The following is a 17,700-nucleotide window of genomic DNA, read 5'->3' on the forward strand; positions in this document are numbered from 1 at the left end:
TGAAAAAAACGATGACATTAGGAAATTGAAAATTTAGTTTTTAAATGAAAACTGATTAGCAAGGATGTGGCCTTGTATACAGTATTGATACTTAAATAATTTTTAGACTTGAAAACTGAAAAAGTTTACTAAAAAAAAAAACTCAAAATAATGAATCATATTTTGTCTTTAATTATTTTTATATGATGTATACTGTCCTACAAAGCTATAAGACAGCAGCTACACCAATGCTAAAACCGAGAAAAATTACTTAAAAGTGTTTTGATTGTCCAGTCAAATGTGGATTATAAAAAAGTCTAAATCTAAGCATAGTCAAGCCAAACCCCTCGGTCACAGGACAGATCGTAGTCTAAGAAGCCGTTCAGTCCATACGCAACCTTGCACTAAAAACAAAAAAAGCTAGACACAGCAAAATGAATATAACAGCATACAGATGTCTCGGGACATATTTTCAAAAGTTTAAATTCTTTTTAACTTAAACAGTGTGTAAATAAATGTTGCGATCTTACATAATATGAAAAAAATTACTCTTTGGCTGAAATTGATTCAGTTATGGACAGTGGTAACACATGATTGAAATGAGATTTCTTAAATCAAAATTACCATGTGATTTCAACATAAAAACATCAAGTCAAGGGAACCTAACTGAATCAAGGAAACCCAACAAAATGTAACCAGTCAAAATAACTCAAATTAAACTCTTTTAGTGATATATTAGCAAAGACAGGAAATGTTAGCATGCTAAACATATGCTGGTGGAAAACATGAGTACAAATTGGTCACTAAGCTATGGTTAGCACAGCAATTGCTTAATGAACAAAGCAATTTGTAGAATACTAAAAATGTCCTCAACGTAGGCTCAAGATATATTTTAACATAACAGAAATTCATCTAAATCTCAGCATAACAAAACATTAAACACTAACAAGACTTCCCCTTTATAGTCATCTTGCACAAAGACACATAAAATGACACTTAATTTGAACATACACCCTCCCTGTTGAGTCCCATGCAAAGCATGGTGGGAACTAAAAATCCTCTGCCCATTTTCAGTAAACCAAACAAAAAATATTAATGTTGTCACAACGCACATGGATTTAGTAAAGCTGACAAGACACTCTTTTTTATTGAATCAACTAAGTTAATGTAAGTTCCCTTGGTTACATGAGTTTTTTGAGTAATATGAACATGGATGGATTGAGTACAATTGACAATAGGGAAAGTAAAAATTTTAGTGCATGTTTACATAGATAAAACAATTGAAAAGCAGGACAGATGGACAAATAGCCGTTTGTGGTGTTGCTCACCTCAGTCTGTACCATGTTGACTCTCTGTGAGCGCAGCTCTCTGATGCAGTTGAAGATGTCCACCACTCCTTCACTCTCTGCCATGTCTAACATAATGTCCACTGCAATGAAACAGCCTGTTCTTCCAGCACCAGCACTACAGGAAACACACAAATACAAGCTTACATCCAGCTTCTAATTATAGAGAGCATGTAAACATTCCAATTGTGTTGTAAGAATTATTTGAACACAACTGCAGCAGTACACTGAGAGTACAGATTTAAATTGTGCTTTGATAATAAAAATGTATTATAAAAATTAAATGGATGTTAAAATGGTTATTTATAATTGCATAATTTATGTAATGACATCTAATAATTAATTCATATAAAAATAGTATTAATGATATAATATTAGTATATTTAATATAAATAAATAATAATTAATTACACATTGAAAGGGCTGAGGTTTTTGTCAGGAGTCAAAATGTAGGTGTTAGAAAAACACAAATCTGTCAGGCCAAGCTGTGGGAGGGTGTGTGAGTAAACATTAGGATAAAAGATGAGCTATCAGTCACTCTAAAAACACACACACACACACACACACACACACACACACACACATAGCAACTCCACAGAGCCACAGATTGGCCATAACTTGCAGTGATTAATGGTGCAACTCATAAACAACTGACAAGAAGAATATGACAGATGAGAGAGGGAGGATGTCCTTAGTACATTCATAGCATTACCACCATCCCTAAATTGACATTCTTAAGTTGTCATTAGTAAGCTATTATGTGCTTCATAGTTTTTTTCTTAATCTCTTAACTTAACACTAAACTATTTTGTCTTCATTCATTCTTTTATCATCTTACTATCTTCTTCCATGGAACACAAAAGTATAGTGCTTTCAAACTTAAAATAAATAAATATATATATATATATATATATATATATATATATATATATATATATATATATATATATATATATATATATATATATATATAAAACAAATTACAAAACGCATTATAAAGGCACCATAAAAGTAGTCCATGTAACTAAAGTGCTACTGTAAATTCCAAATTTGTAAAAACCATACAATAGCTTCAAGTAAGGAACAAACTAACATTTAAGTTGTTTTTAAGTGAAAATGTTCCCCCCTGCAGCAACTCTCAAATGTCACTTGTAGTATGCAAGCAATACATTCAAAACATGTCGAGATGCTTTGCAGCAGATTTGATGTTAATGACATCCACCATTATTCACTCATGCGTGTCTTGTCCTTGATAAGAACCTGGCAGCTGATCCTTTTGTGTTCCACAGAAAAAAGTAACTCAAACAGGTTTGGAACAACATGAGGGTGAGCCAATTTTATTTTTGGTGGTGCACTCTTGTCTTTTGTCTTTGGTCTTGGACTTATACTGACACCTAGTGGCCTGGATGCTGCATAATTTAAACCAATTGTTTTCAGTTTCAGATGCCATTGTAGAAATGTATTCACAGTCAGCATGTTTCCTTTAATCAATGAGTGAAAGAGTCAAAAACAGGATGGTTACTGAGATTAAGTGAGTAGTATTCAGCTGGTCATGTGATTGTAACATGGCAGCCCCCATGTGCGGACCCTCTCGTTGTAGAATAAAACAGCTTTTATAAGGTTACTGATAAGACTGGAGTCTTCATTTTAATGTGAGTGATCATGATTTTATACATATATTGCAAAACTACAATTCAGGTCTTTAGAAGTTAAACTTTTTTAATGAGGAAAACATTATTGAGTGCACCTTTAATATAACTATAATCTAATCTACTCCACAAGTACTTGACACTTCTATTATGTTTCTTTGTCACATCTGCTCTTTCTCTGGGGCTGCAAAATAACACTCTTTTTCATTCCATTTCATAGTCTCCTCCTGTCACCTTTCATTCCCAAAATGCCTTCCCACATTTCCCCCCAATTACACCCCAGCAGCGTGCAAGCGTGTCTGTCTATCCAAGTATCCATCTGTGTAGGATGTGGGCATGTTGTGGACAGATTCATGGGTGAATGTCAATGTATGTGCCAAAACGTCCTACATTAGTGTGAAATTGTGTGAGCATGCTCTTCCACTCTTCCTCATGTACTTCCCTCATTTCATACCTAAATAGATGAAAAGTTAGTTGTATAATGCAACCAGTTCACCGAGACTTAATCTACACTCTTGCTACAGATTTCACCAGTCATCCGGATATTGTGAGTCATCTTTTCTACTTCTTGTATCATGTGCATTTATTTATTATCTTGCAAGTAGTCGTGTAATAAGTGGGATAATACACAGTCATATGGTCATTTCTGCTATATATACATCTTGCAGAACTCTAGTGCAAATGGGAGGTGTTTCAAGAGTCTCTGCTGTCTCTTTCTTCTCATATAATAACATAATTTCAACCCAACTTATGTTTCATATCCGTTTATTTCTTTATTTATTTTGTAATTAGCCATGTAATATGTGGTGTAATATGGGGTAATGAGCTGGTCTCTCACAAAATAAACCCATTCAGGGTGATAAAAGCCCCCTCTGCACTAGCATTGTGGTTCTGATCCCCGTCAGGGTTTGATATGCGATATATATTATCTGACTGTATATTATTACCTAAATAAAGTATACAGTATATGTCTATTCTGAAAAATTAATGGCCTTCTCTTTTTGAATTCATAATCACAATCAGTCCAACTTTAAACATTAACCTTGAGGCTAAAAAGTATTTTAGAAGAGTGAAAGAGAGAGTGAAAGAGACAGGGATAGGCAGAGTACATCAAAATAAAGGTAGAAAGAGCAGAACATAATACAATGTAAGCTTTATAAGCATCGCACCTGCAATGTACCACAATGGGCCCTGCGTCCGGAGGATTGAGAAACTTGACCTGTCGGATGAATCCCAGCAGACCGGTGGCATAGCAGGGAACGCCGTGATCAGGCCAACTGGTGAAATGGAACTGCCGGATCTCCCGAATCTCGTGATGACCCTTCTGAAAGAAAGATAAGCTTGAAAACAGGTCTCAATCATCAGAGCGTAATGGGCAGGGTTGGGAGGGTTACTTTTGAAATGTATTCCACTACAGATTACAGAATTACAGAATACATGCTGTTAAATGTAATTTGTAACATATTCCATAAAATTACACAAGGACACTAACGTATTCTAAATACTTTGGATTACCTCTTCAGCACTGGTGGATTTTTTCACTTGTTTTGACTATTAAAACTCTGCCAGTCCAGTAAGACAAAACACACATGTTAAAAATACATTCTCTGAAAAACCGAAATATCTAATGCAGTGTTGATTCTAAAACAAGATCAATTATTAAAAATGTCAGTCATTACGCTGGTGTACAATTCAAAAACACACACAGAACCAGTGCACCTTTATCAAGATGAGCATAACACAGCAGTTTCATTGCATTCTATGGGCGGTACTGTCGTAAAACTCTCCTATAATAGAGCAGCTGAGGTTGTTATCTCAGAAAATAAAATAATCTCTCACAGTGCTTCCCTGTCAGTGATAAAATTATGGAAAAAGGAGCTCTTAGCGCTATTTGACCTACAAAACAAGCCCAGATGAGATTTGTAAGGCACAATTTAATGGCCACAGAAGCAAGTCAAGTTTTAACAATCACCAAAATACAGAATAAGATGTTTTTGTCTGGAACTGCTTTTCATGGTGAGTTCAAAACTTGACACTGGCATTGATGCTCTGACGCGAATCAAGAACGCAGCTTCACAATTGCTGTAACAAAGTGGATAGTCACAGTCTACAGTCATATTAATATTGCGGAGGATGAGTATAAGAGATTTAATGCCCATTGCAATGAATATGCAACCTATGGGAAAACTAGTTCTTTCAGTTAGTCAACCTCCCACTAAGACTTTGGGAAATGTTCAATGTTATTCAAATTGGTGCTATTTTAGTGCATTTCTTGTGGAAGGCTTTGTTTGGAGAATGTTAATAAAGCATTGTATTGTTTTCTTTTCTTTCCTAAGATGGAAATAAGTTAATTTTAATGAGAAAATAAGTATATATAGTGTCAAATTTCAGCACTTTCAAAATCTGATTAATTAACTACAAAAATATATACGTTTAATCACGATTAAAGAATTTGAATCGACTGACAGCACAAATAATATTATATAAGATTTAAATTGTTAAATATTTATTCTGTATATAATGGTAGTATTTGTTTTATTGGTTTTATTCAGATTTATTTGCATTACTGTACATTTTTTAATGTAATATAATACAAATAATGTAATAACCATAATCTAATAAGAATTGCCATTGCGAAAAAAGGGAATTACAAAAACTTAAAATGACAAAAAGTAAAATGTATTACAGTAATGAAACTTTGGTATCTAATAGGTCCTAATGCATATCTTAGGATTAAATCATGACCAAGACATGTTTTTGTAAGTGTCACCATATACTGTAAATGCATTAATGTAATACTCATTTGCAAACAAAATAATAATAATCCAGCATCATTGTCCATATCGGTTTTCATCCACAGCAACTCAGCCATCAGACATGTGGGTCATACTTAGAGTTTTAACCACAGCAAAGGCATGTGGCTCTGTCTGTGTGTGAGCTCAGGGGTTTTTCACAGGCCGTGTTGCGTTACAGTCGAAATCACTTCTTTACTAGATGTTAATGCTCTGATAAGCTTTTAATTATAATTCAGGATTGCGAGTGGCGTAATCCGTGCCTGGAGGTGCTGAGACTGCCAAGCAAGGACACATGTAGCCATTTTATTTGTGTGTGTTTGTGTGTGCGTGTTTTAAAAGCAGTAACTGAGCCACTATAGGTGGTGAGAGGGCACAAAGAGTAAAAAAAATAACAAAAAGAACAAGTTTAAGTTCATTCATTCACATTTAGTCAGATCTGCAAAAATGTAAAACATAACCATAATGCTAACATCTAAAAGACAATCTATAAGACTGCAGATGATATTTAGCAAGAAAAGCAAATCACATAGCTCGAAACCGCTCTTAAGGACAGCTCGAGTTCTGTTTCAGAATGCTGCTATCCAAACAGAACAAATGTAGAGAAGCTTTGATAGTGGGAGAAATTAATGTTTGGGAACCGTTTGGAGGGGGCGAGAGTACGGTATGGAACAGCATGTCATCAGCAAGTTTCATAATCCACTCAATCCATCTGTCTCACGAGGCTGCTGCCTTTCAAAACTTCTTCAACTTTGAAAGAGACAGATGAGTCATGATACAGCCTTCTCTCAGTGCATAGTCATGTTTCATAAATAGAGAAGGAGCAGCCCATAGGAATGAAAAATCACAAATGAGGTCTTCTTAATATCTCAATTGTTTCTCATGTACAGCAATGGGAATAAATAGAGATCAAATGGAGACCTTTGCTTAAATTGTGCTTTTTTTTGCTTAAATATGATTTAATATCGATAATATATATATATATATATAGATTACAACTGATTATCTAATCAGCCAATCGTGTGGCAGCAGTGCAGTGCAGTAAGCCTACCATCTGTGTACCTCAGCAGAAATCGATATTCATCAGACCAGGCTATGTATTTCCAGTCTTTAACTGCCCTGTTTTGTTGAGCCTGTGCGCACTGCAGCCTCAGCTTTCTGTTCTTGGCTGACAGAAGTGAAACCTGATGTGGTTTTCAGCTGTTTTAGCCCATTCACCTCAAAGTTCAGTACCGCCGCTCCCTACACGCATACTAAGCAGACTGTATAGGGCACCAACTCCCTAGGAGGGCACCATCTTATAGGAGGGCACCAGAAATTCCAATTTCCATCCATAGATCTGCCGCTCACTGGATGTTTTTTGTTTCTGGCACCATTTTGAGTAAACTCTAGAGACTGTTTTGTGTGAATATTCCAGGAGATCAGCAGTTACAGAAATGCTCAATCCAGCCCGTCTGGCACCAACAATCATGCCATGGTCGAAATCACTGATCACGTTTTTTCAGTTTTTTCCCCCCACATTTTTGGTGTTTCATGTCCCTTTAAAGAGCAACCTCAGAGCAATAAACATTTATTTTATGTATAGATGTAGGGATAAATGGATAAAGAAGTGTTTTACCTTTTGAACAGTAAAGGTCCTGATCACATATTCGGCAAGAGGCTCCGTTTCAATCAGTGTCACTTTGATGTCTCCGTACACTTCGGTCTCATCTGGCCAGTACCGAACACATTTCACCTTCAAGGACACATAGACATACACACTTATCCTTTAAATCATAACAATGGCATCTTTATTTGTCTTAGTATTACTCTATTTTACAGCATGGACTAAGACACAAATTGCATTTCCAATTTCCAGCATTATCAAACAAGTCTCTGATGACATTTTGAAAACACAAAGCAGTGTAATTGGCCACCTGTCAGAGAGGATGTTATCTGTGAATTAACAATGCCAGTGGTCCAAGCTCACTGAAGCCAATCAGTGAACACTGGTCAATTATACTCATTGTAACACTGAGCAGCTCACATTAGGGACATTGTCAAGCACCTGGGCTAAATATGCTTGCTTTTAGGATGTCCTGCAAAATGCTTGGCTCACTCAATTCAAGAAAAGTTCTGGGTTCACAACAAGTTAAGCTCTGTGACATGCTGTTGATAACCGCAGACAATAATTTTGACTCGTCCCTCAGTTTGTAAAATTAAGCAAAAAAAGTCTATAGGGCAAGACATTCCAGAAGGTTTAAAAGCAGAATTGTGCAGCATGTGCTTGAGTTATATCAACTGTTCAGTATACAAATGTGAAATATATGACCTGTAAATGTATCGAAATGGTCCTTTTAGCGGTGGGACTATAGTTCTACATAGGTGGATGAATTTCTGGATATGCATTACTGACATACAGTAAATCTTGTGTTCAGATTTGTCTCTTTTTAAACAGTCCTTTTCTGGTATCCTTACATGTATCATGAGAAAGTTATTGGGATTAATATATATACATGTTCATGACATGAGTTTCGATTCAATATAAGATTGGACGTAACTTTGCAAAGACAAGGTTAGTATGCGATTTTATCACACAAGTCTCATGTTAACACATATAATGTTTAAGCTTTATGCCTATACATTTTTAACTGTGTTTTTCAACGTTTATTCCAGTGCAATCTCTTGCCCCATAGACTTGCATTGTAAGTGCTTTACTGTTTAATGTTAACACACTTTATTTAACCATGTAAACATTCATAAAAATGTATCAATTGGACATGTGCTTTGTAAACAACACTCCTAATCCTGTTATTTTTATTAAGGAAGGAAGCCTACCCTGCCCACTTCCACCAGATTGGTTACCATGACGATACTGGCAGAATTCTCTTGCCAAATCATCCTCCAGAAATCTCTCACTGTTTCCTGCATGGGGCCTACAGGAGGAGTGACAAATTTAGAAGCAAAGTGAACACACCAACATCATGCAACACTGACAATAAATGAGAAATAAGACTCAATGTGTCTTCAGGGTTTCACAGATGATCCCTGCTGAAAAGACCATCTTAGACCAGCTGGTATTTCTAGGCAGGTTAATGGAGTTACTGTTTTGCTGCTGGTCTAGCTGGTGCACTGGCTTAGTCATACTGTTCACCACCAAAACTTAGTAGGTTATACTGAAAATGTAGTTAGCTACACTACAATTTGGCAGTTCGGCAGCTCTGCCGTCACTGGTGTATGAGTGTGAGTGTGTGTGTGTGTGATTGGGTGAATGGGACACAGTGTAAAGTGCTTTGGTAACCACTAAGGTTAAAAAAGGTGCTATAGAAGTGCTGACTATATACAGACCATATACAAGACTAACTAAAATAGCTAACTACCTTGAGGTTATTTAAGGGAATATCTTATTAAATATATCTATATACATTGGGGATGTCATAAAATATAGATATATCAATTATTGATCGGCACATTATTTAATTGATACATTTTTGAGACATTTAAATTAGAAGCCTAATTTGATTGATTTCAATTCACTGCCAGTTGCATTCCATTTATTGTAGTCTGACATAATAGGATTGGGAGACCACAAGAGGGCAACATAAAATTTACTGAAGCCTGTCACGGGTGGCATATCACACAAACATTACGAGCTGATAGGAGTCCAAAGTGACAATGGTTTTTGTATTACTTTAACAATGAACAGTGACATTGATGAGTTTGCAGGTTAGTGTATGAAACTGGTGTAACTTAGGGTGACCATACTTCCTCTTTTTCCTGGACATGTCCACTTTTTCAGACCTTAAAAAAGCATCCGACCGGGATTTCTAAATTTGCAAAAATGTCCGGGATCTGCTTTAGTTGCATTATGATGTGCATCTGGTCTAATACATAATTGTGTGTGCGCACATATTTGCATTGCTTTAACCCCTCTTTGTAAGTTCCACTTCTCGCACACCAGTTGTGCTTAAGAGGCTTGCAGCAACTATTGGCCAAATTCCTGGCTGTCAATCTCTCCGCGAACGTGCAAATGCTGTTGTGTTCGGCATCAACAGTATCTTGACAGTAGTAGCAAATGACAGCTGAGTGGAAACAATGCCCAAATAAGTGCAAATTAACTGAAGATTAGCACAAAAAATTCCCATACTTTTGTCCAGGACGAGATCCATGGGAAGCAGAATGTATGACATAGCTGGCACTTATATGTCCGTTGCTAAGAAAGGTGCAAGTGATTTAGAAGCACACATTAGCTCTGCGAAGCATAAAGGTTCAGCAAAAGGTGAAAGTTCATCAGGTAAATTAACTGACTACTTTTTGCGGCCAGGTAAAATTGTTATCACATTGCTTAATTTTCCATGGCCATTCAAAATAATAGAAATAGTAAATGAAGGTACACTCATGGCATCAAATATTTTTATTTTATTACATGGACATTCAAAAGTATGTTGGAAATGTGTATTTATTTATATATATATTTATGTTATGCCAATAGAGTGTCTTTTTCACTGTATTAAAGTTTGCATTCATAGTAGCACTGTTTTGAACCCTATTTCTTTTTAAACAAACCAAATGACCAAAATAAATCAGACATCCCATGCATTTTACTATCACCTCTGCTTGTTTGGGTGTTATAGAAAACACAATATATGATGGTCTTTTCAGCAAATATATTTAAATGAATCTTTGTTTTTAACAATGTAGATATACATTTGGATAGGCAGTAGTTGCAGAGATGCATTGATAGTGTTAATTTCATAAAAGATCTCTTGGTACTACTGATGATGTGACTTTGTTATGTGCTCCGTTAATTACCTTGTGTGGCTATGTAGTGCCTTGGTCTGTGGTAGCCCTGAGAAACAGGATTAAAAGGGAAGATGAAAATTATTCAAATGAAATCTATTTATTCACCTGCACAAACCACATGAACCTGCTTAAAGTAGATGTACAAACTTAGTTTGAAACCAATTCAGCTCTCAGTGTGACTTTGTAATTTCACCTTTTTATCACACAAGTTCATTAGCATTTTAACCACTGTGAAACAAATTAGTGACCAGAGCAGGTTTGCTCCTGTCACAGAGAGTTTTAAACGCACAGCTGCGGTTTATGACCTAGTCTGTGGTACAATGGTGCCAGTAATTGTTTTATTATCAGTAATGTGATTAGGTGGAATGATTATAGCTGCTGTGGGGTACTATGAAGCCTCACGTTTAAGTTGAGCTTATATTTCTTTCCGTTTGCTCGAGTTTTGTAATAAACACAATCATTTTGACATTGTCATTATGATGTTTAGATCAGTTTAGTGAATTCAGAGCAGCAAGGGAACAAGCGTGGGCAGATTTCAGGATTTAAAAATGAATTCCCTTTCAATTCATGAGCTAGAATTTAAGTGGGAAAACAAGAAGAGGAATTTACTGAATTGCAATTCAAATAAATTCAAAACATTTAAACAACGGAGGAATTAAAAAAAAATCCAGTACTTGTAATCAGATTATAATACATGTTTTAGAATTTGTATGGATTATGTGATTACATATTGACAGGGTTGGGAAGGTTACTTTTGAAATTTATTCCACTACAGATTACAGAATACATGCTGTAAAATGTCATTTGTAATGTATTCCATTCCAAGGACAGTAACATATTCTAAATACTTTGGATTAGTTCTTCAGCACTGGTACATTTTTTCACTTGTTTTGATTATAAAAACTCTGCCATTATAGTAAGAGAAAATACACATGTTAAAAATACATTCTCTGAAAAACCAAAATATCTTATGCAGGGTCTAGTTTCTAAAACAAGATAAATCGTCATGGTTACTGTTGTAACCTCCATTCCCTGATGGAGGGAACGAGATGTTGTGTCGAATGTAGTGACACAAGGGGTCTTTCTTGAGAGCCTCGCATACCTCTGAAGTTGAGAAAAGGCAGATGAGAAATTGGCGGACAGAATTAGCATTTCCCGCCCCCGGACATACGGGTATAAAGGGAAGCGGGCATGCGTCTTTTAGTCAGGTTTTTGCACTGATGAGTCGAGAATACGGTACGGCCATTTACAGTGGTAGGTCTAGTGTTGAGGCGACGGGGACACAACGTCTTGTTCCCTGCATCAGGGACCGGAGGTTACAAAAGTAACCATGACTTTCCCCTTCTGTAACTCACTCAATGTTGTGTCAAATGTAGTGACAAAAGGGGTCCCATTTCAAAGCGCCATGCACTAGACCATGTTACGTGCACTGCTGACACAGGTGCAAATCAAAAAAAGTTGATTTTAGGACTAGTAACACTGTACACAAACTACACTTCCAGCAGTTATGTAAATTTCTTGGAATTTCATTCCATTTTAATTCTACTTCCTTAAATTCAACCTCAAATTACAATTCAGCATCATTTTTGCTACCTGGAACTGAATTGCAATTTAAAGAAATTCTCAACTCAATTCTGAATGGCTCACAGTCCAGCTAGGTAAGTGATTTTATTCTAAATCGGTGCAAACTGCAAACGTGGCGATCAATCTTTTTTGCCGCCAGCCCGCCCTGCAATATTTGTAGATTTTGGTGTGTCATCTTTAAGCTAAATAATTTATCAGATTCAAATTGCACATGATGCCTCTGATTGGCTGGTCTGGTGTCATGTAATAAGCAAATTAACAGGGTGTGTTATAGGATGCTTGTTGCAGCGTTGATGCAAATTGCTGCAGGGAATACAAGCATGTTCACGTGCTGTTCAATAAACAGTTGTATTGAAAGAACATCGGCATCCTGAGCATTTGTTCTTTCACAGTGTAGACACCTAAATACCCCCAGTAAAAGATGGAAATGCCAGTTATGATGTTTTTTCATCAAAAACAAACAAACAAAACAAAACCGTGACATATTAGTTAGAAACTCACTATTAAAAGAGACTAATGCTGTTGATTACATAAGGGGGCCTTCTGATTTAGTACATTTTTAAATAATATTTTATATTATTTTAGATATATTGTTAGGCCTACATGTTTATTGCTTACATGCATAATGTGTGTGATTCACATGAACGAGTGCTAAAACGGTACTGTCTCTTTAAGAAAATTGTCATTTCAGCACTTATTATAGAGAGTGGAGTGGCACGGCTTCTTCATCAGAATTACATTTTTGTCATCAACAACTGACTGTAAAAAACAGAAACTAAAAGATTCTAAAAGACTAAGATCTCCATGTTCATCACAGAAGTTGGAGTTTCTGTTTTCTAAATGTGGGCATTAGAGAAGGTTGAACATTTAATTAATTTAGGTGAAAAATGAACGTATCGTTTAAAGTTTATCTGTTTAAATTTGAAATTACTTATCATTTAAAAAAATGAATTAATTTAAATTGATTAATTATATATTATCAATTACCTACTTTAAAAAGACTATTAAAATAAACTTCACATGAGTTTATAGAAGTTACCCACTAAAATAAAGAAGTTCTATTTGTGAATTATAATATTATAACTTTACGTAATTTAAACTAAGGTAAGCATCTTACCTGATGCTAATATTTAACTGTGGCCAGTCTTTGCAGTTTCCGTGATTTGGCTCCTTGTTGATTTTGTTTTATAATTTTTTTTTCGGATGCCTAGAACATCTACATCCAAATCGAGAGGTGCACAGTAGGCAGAAGATTGACGTGCATAAATACCATCTTAACGGTAGTTTAAAATACATGACGAGAAGCGTTGTCATCAATATCAGCAATAACAGACATTCGCATTTGAAAGGGATAATACACATAAAAGCCTTAACCATAAGGCTAAATGTCACTACAACATGACCAGGTCACATTTCATCCCAAAATAATTAGACAAAAATAAAATAAATTATATTCTGGCATTAAGAAAATTAAGCCTACTTTAAGACCATTAAGATTTTTTTGTATTATGCCATTAATTTCACGACAAAATGCAAAATATAAAAACTCTTGACAGGTTTCATGAAATTCACCCATAAAGGCTGTGAGTGTTGGCACAGAAAACACACAATCATGCCAGTTTAAAATATAAATGTCATACTTACGTCTATATAGTTTGCGTTTATGTAGTCAGAGTGGGGGTCTCCCTCCAGCAGTTGCAGTCGGACGCGAGTGTGATCGTCTGTGGGGTCAAATATTCACAGAAGAGCCGGTCTAAAGTTACACATACACTTTAAAGGGGAGCTACAAACACATCAGCTGTGCAGGACATATGATTGTAATACATATAATGTGATTAACCGAAGACATTTTCCTTGATCAACATCATTTGCTGGTCCTGGTAAAACATTCTTATCAAAAATGTTTTACTTTTACCCTAACCAACCACAAAATCAGAGAGAAATGTTTGTTTCATTGGAGAAATATCATGAGCTTCTATACAGTTTATTCAGAAAATATTTATGAATGCGCCTTATGATAAAATGCTTTAAATTATAATTTTTTTCACATCAACCTACACTCTATACCCTATAATGACAAAGCAAAAAATAGATTTGAGATAACTTAAATAAAATAAAAATCTTAAATATCACATTGACATAAGTATTTAGACCCTTTGTTATGACACTTCAAATATAGCTCAAGTGCATCCCATTTCTCTGGATCATCTTTGGGATGTCACTTTGATTGGAGTCCACCAGTGGCAAATTGAATTAATTGGACATGATTTTGAAAGGCACATACCTGTTTATATAAGATCTCACAGCTGAAAATGCATATCAGAGAAAGAAACCACGCCATGAGGCCAAAGGAACTGCCTGCAGATTTCAGAGACAGGATTGTGTCAAGGCACAGATCTGAGAAGGCAACAAAAATGATGGCTTTGGTAAGAGAGCTGACCAAGAACCTGATGGTCACTCTGGTTGAGCTCCAGAGATCATGTGTGGAGATGGAAGTAAATTGCAGAAAGACAACCATCACTGCAACAATCCACTGATCTGGGTTTTATGGCAGAGTTGCCATACGGAAACCTCTCCTCAGTACAAGACACAAAAAGGCACCTAAAGCTCTCTCAGAATGTGAGGAACAAAATTATATGGTCTAATAAAACGAATATTGAACTGTTTGGCCTCGGGAGGAAACCAGGCACCGCTCATCACCTGCACAATACAATCCCAGTGGTGAAGCATGGTGGTGGTAGCATCATGCTGTGGGGGTGTTTTTCAGTGGAAGGGACTGGGGGACTGGTCAGGGTTTAAGGAAAGCAAAATACAGAGACATCCTTAATGAAAACCTTGTCCAGAGCGCTTAGGACCTCAGACTGGGCCATATGTTCACCTTCCAACAGGACAAAGACCCTAAGCACACAGCCAAGACAATACAAATGTGGTTTAGGGACAACTCTGTGAAAGTCCTTGAGTGGCCCAGCCAGAACTGGACTTGAACCCAATCAAACATCTCTGGAGAGACCTGAAAATTGCTGTCCATTGACGGTCAGTATACAACCTGACAGAGCTTGAGAGGATCTGCAGAGAAGAATGGCCCAAAATCCCCAAATCCAGGTGTGCAAAGCTTGTCACATCATACCCAAAAAGACTTGAGGCTGTAATTGCTGCCAAAGGTGCTTCAACTAGTTAATGAGTTAAGGGTCTGAATACTTACGTCAATGTAATATTTCATTTATTTTTTTTTATACATTTGCAAAGTTATCAAAACTCTGGTTTTTGCTTTGTCGTTATGGGGTATGAAGTGTAGATTGATTTGATAATTTTTTTAAGCATTTTAGCATAAGGCTGCAACATAACAAAATGTGATCAAATTAAGGTGTGTGAAAACTTTCTGTATGCACTGTATACTCAAACATCATTTGACCACGAAACATGTGAAATTACAAAATATCTCCATATGCATTTCACAGAAGAATGCAAGCATTGGCATCTGGATTATTAATTGATGACAGATCAATCACTATTCAAGATAAGTGCATTGTTTTCATAATCTTTATTGTGTCTTATTTACCAGTAAACATATACAAACATACATTTACTTGAAACTGTTTAGCTGTGAACTAACACCAGGTTTAAAAACACAAACCATGCATGTCCCATTTAATAAAATGGCAAACATTTTTGAAGCTTGATTGGCATTATTAATGATAGGTCCATGTTATTAGAAGCTATTGAACCAGAGATGCTCACTGTAACTCTGTGCACAAGGAAGACAATTACATTTTTATGGAATCTCTATAATGATCGGGACACTTTTCTAAAAAACTCCCGTTTCTAAGCAACTCAAACCTGGGTGCCCTGAGTTCAGCATTGCACTTTGGGAATTGACTATATGAATCAGACCAATTTAATAAAAAATGGCTGTAGATTACACCAAAGATGGAAAGATCTTGGCATGTAATTGACTTAATTACTCAAGCACTGACAATCTCCATCTTGTCTTCGCTAAAACACTTGACCTGCCAAAAGTTTAACACGAGCTCTAAGTCTTTCCATCCTCGAAAGGTGAAGCTGTATGTCTTGACAATTACTGCGCCACTTCTGGAGAAAGGGAAGGGGTTGGAAACGGAAAGAGAGGAGGAGGTAAAGGACGGGTCTGACACTTGCTCCGCGCACACGTGTGGCGTTCCACTTTGATCATATGGAGAATGCAAATGTGCTGTTGAAGCATGTCAAATCCAAGTCTATGGATGCTCTCTGATGGCAAGACAACTCAGAATCCCTCATTCCCTACTTCTTCCTCACGTCTTTCCATTATTTATTCCAAGGAGAAACAGAAGTCTGTGTCTATAGCTGTGAGAGCATTGTGACGGATGTTTACTTTCTAAATCTGCTGCCTTTCTTTTTCTATCTGCACAGAATTCCAACAACTTATTGTTGAACTTAAAATGTATTATTTGGTTTTTCTCTCTCTCTCTTTCTCCTCACAAACACCTCAACAGTCTCTCACCGGCACAATCGTATGCCTGCTGACCTTTGCTCCCCGAAAGTCAGTGTGTGTGCACAAAACAGACAAAGGGAAACAGAGGGATGTGGAAGGAGAGAGAACGAGATGGGGCTAATTAGACACCACTGAGTCAGTTGTCATAACAGCAAACCCTCGGCTGGGTTCCTCTCCGCAGTGAGGGGCCAGACAGAAAGCTCTAATTGGGAGAGAAATGACCAGACTACAGACGTGTGAGAGCCGTAATGCATGGGAAGAGTAGTTCTTAGTCATACCAGCAAAACTATCCAGGTGTCTGGATGATCACCTGTTTAGAGGACTGCAGGGGACGAGACTGAGACGCACAGACAGAGACGACAGTTACAAATGATAGAAAAGTGGATTTAAATATTTGATTATTGGTGGAACTTGCTAAGGCATCACTTACATGTGGGTTAGAGATTTCAACATAACCCTAACATAAGTATGAAAGTTTGGCATGTAACTTATCCCACATTATTTGTGCTACGAACATGAATGATACCTCAAATCATGCAGTTTATTGAGGAGAGGTTTGCCGTCAGGCATCAAAACAGCAGTAAAAAAAGTGTTTAGTCGCATAGTTCACAAATAGATTGAACAGAAAAAATAAGACTTAATATTATCTATTATAATAATATCAGCATAATCAGACCAATGGCGATAACAAAAATGCTAATTCTGGCCAGTGTTGGAAGTAATCTGATTACAAAATAATTATTTACTGTAATCTAATTGTTTTTAAAGACAAAAAGCAGCGAAACACATTACATTTCAAAATCTTGTAATCAGATTAGAGCTACTGATTTAAAATTCCGTTAATTATTTTAAAGTACATTACTTGGGTTACACATCTTTCTAAAAACATTATGTACAATAAATGTAAAATATGAAATCACATGTACTGTATATCTGTTTGAATTTCTGTGACAGCTGAAGGATGTTTTAGAAAGTGACATGGAAGTAAATGAATGAATGTTTTTACTTTTCTTATGAAGTAATCAGTTAAATAATCTGATTAAAATAGTAGATAAGTAATTAGTAATTTGTTGTGGATT

At 36.2% G+C, this 17,700-nt stretch overlaps 1 protein-coding gene across 6 annotated transcripts in view; it reads right to left on the reverse strand.

The window, feature by feature from the left end:
- The window catches only part of LOC127646731 (receptor-type tyrosine-protein phosphatase T-like), a 343,034-nt gene that overhangs the window by 27,398 nt on the left and 297,936 nt on the right, over positions 1-17,700 (reverse strand). For 5 of the 6 annotated variants that reach the window (XM_052130581.1, XM_052130582.1, XM_052130580.1 and 2 more), the window contains 6 exons: positions 13,777-13,853; positions 10,558-10,594; positions 8,584-8,681; positions 7,385-7,501; positions 4,144-4,298; positions 1,308-1,443 (listed from right to left, as the gene is read on the reverse strand). In XM_052130581.1, coding sequence (XP_051986541.1) covers positions 1,308-1,443; positions 4,144-4,298; positions 7,385-7,501; positions 8,584-8,681; positions 10,558-10,594; positions 13,777-13,853 — 620 coding nt within the window. The remainder of the gene's footprint in view (positions 1-1,307; positions 1,444-4,143; positions 4,299-7,384; positions 7,502-8,583; positions 8,682-10,557; positions 10,595-13,776; positions 13,854-17,700) is intronic. The other variant, XM_052130579.1, reaches the window with a different exon arrangement.

The sequence above is a fragment of the Xyrauchen texanus genome, chromosome 7 (assembly GCF_025860055.1).
Source record: "Xyrauchen texanus isolate HMW12.3.18 chromosome 7, RBS_HiC_50CHRs, whole genome shotgun sequence".
In the NCBI taxonomy this organism is placed as follows: Eukaryota; Metazoa; Chordata; class Actinopteri; order Cypriniformes; family Catostomidae; genus Xyrauchen; species Xyrauchen texanus.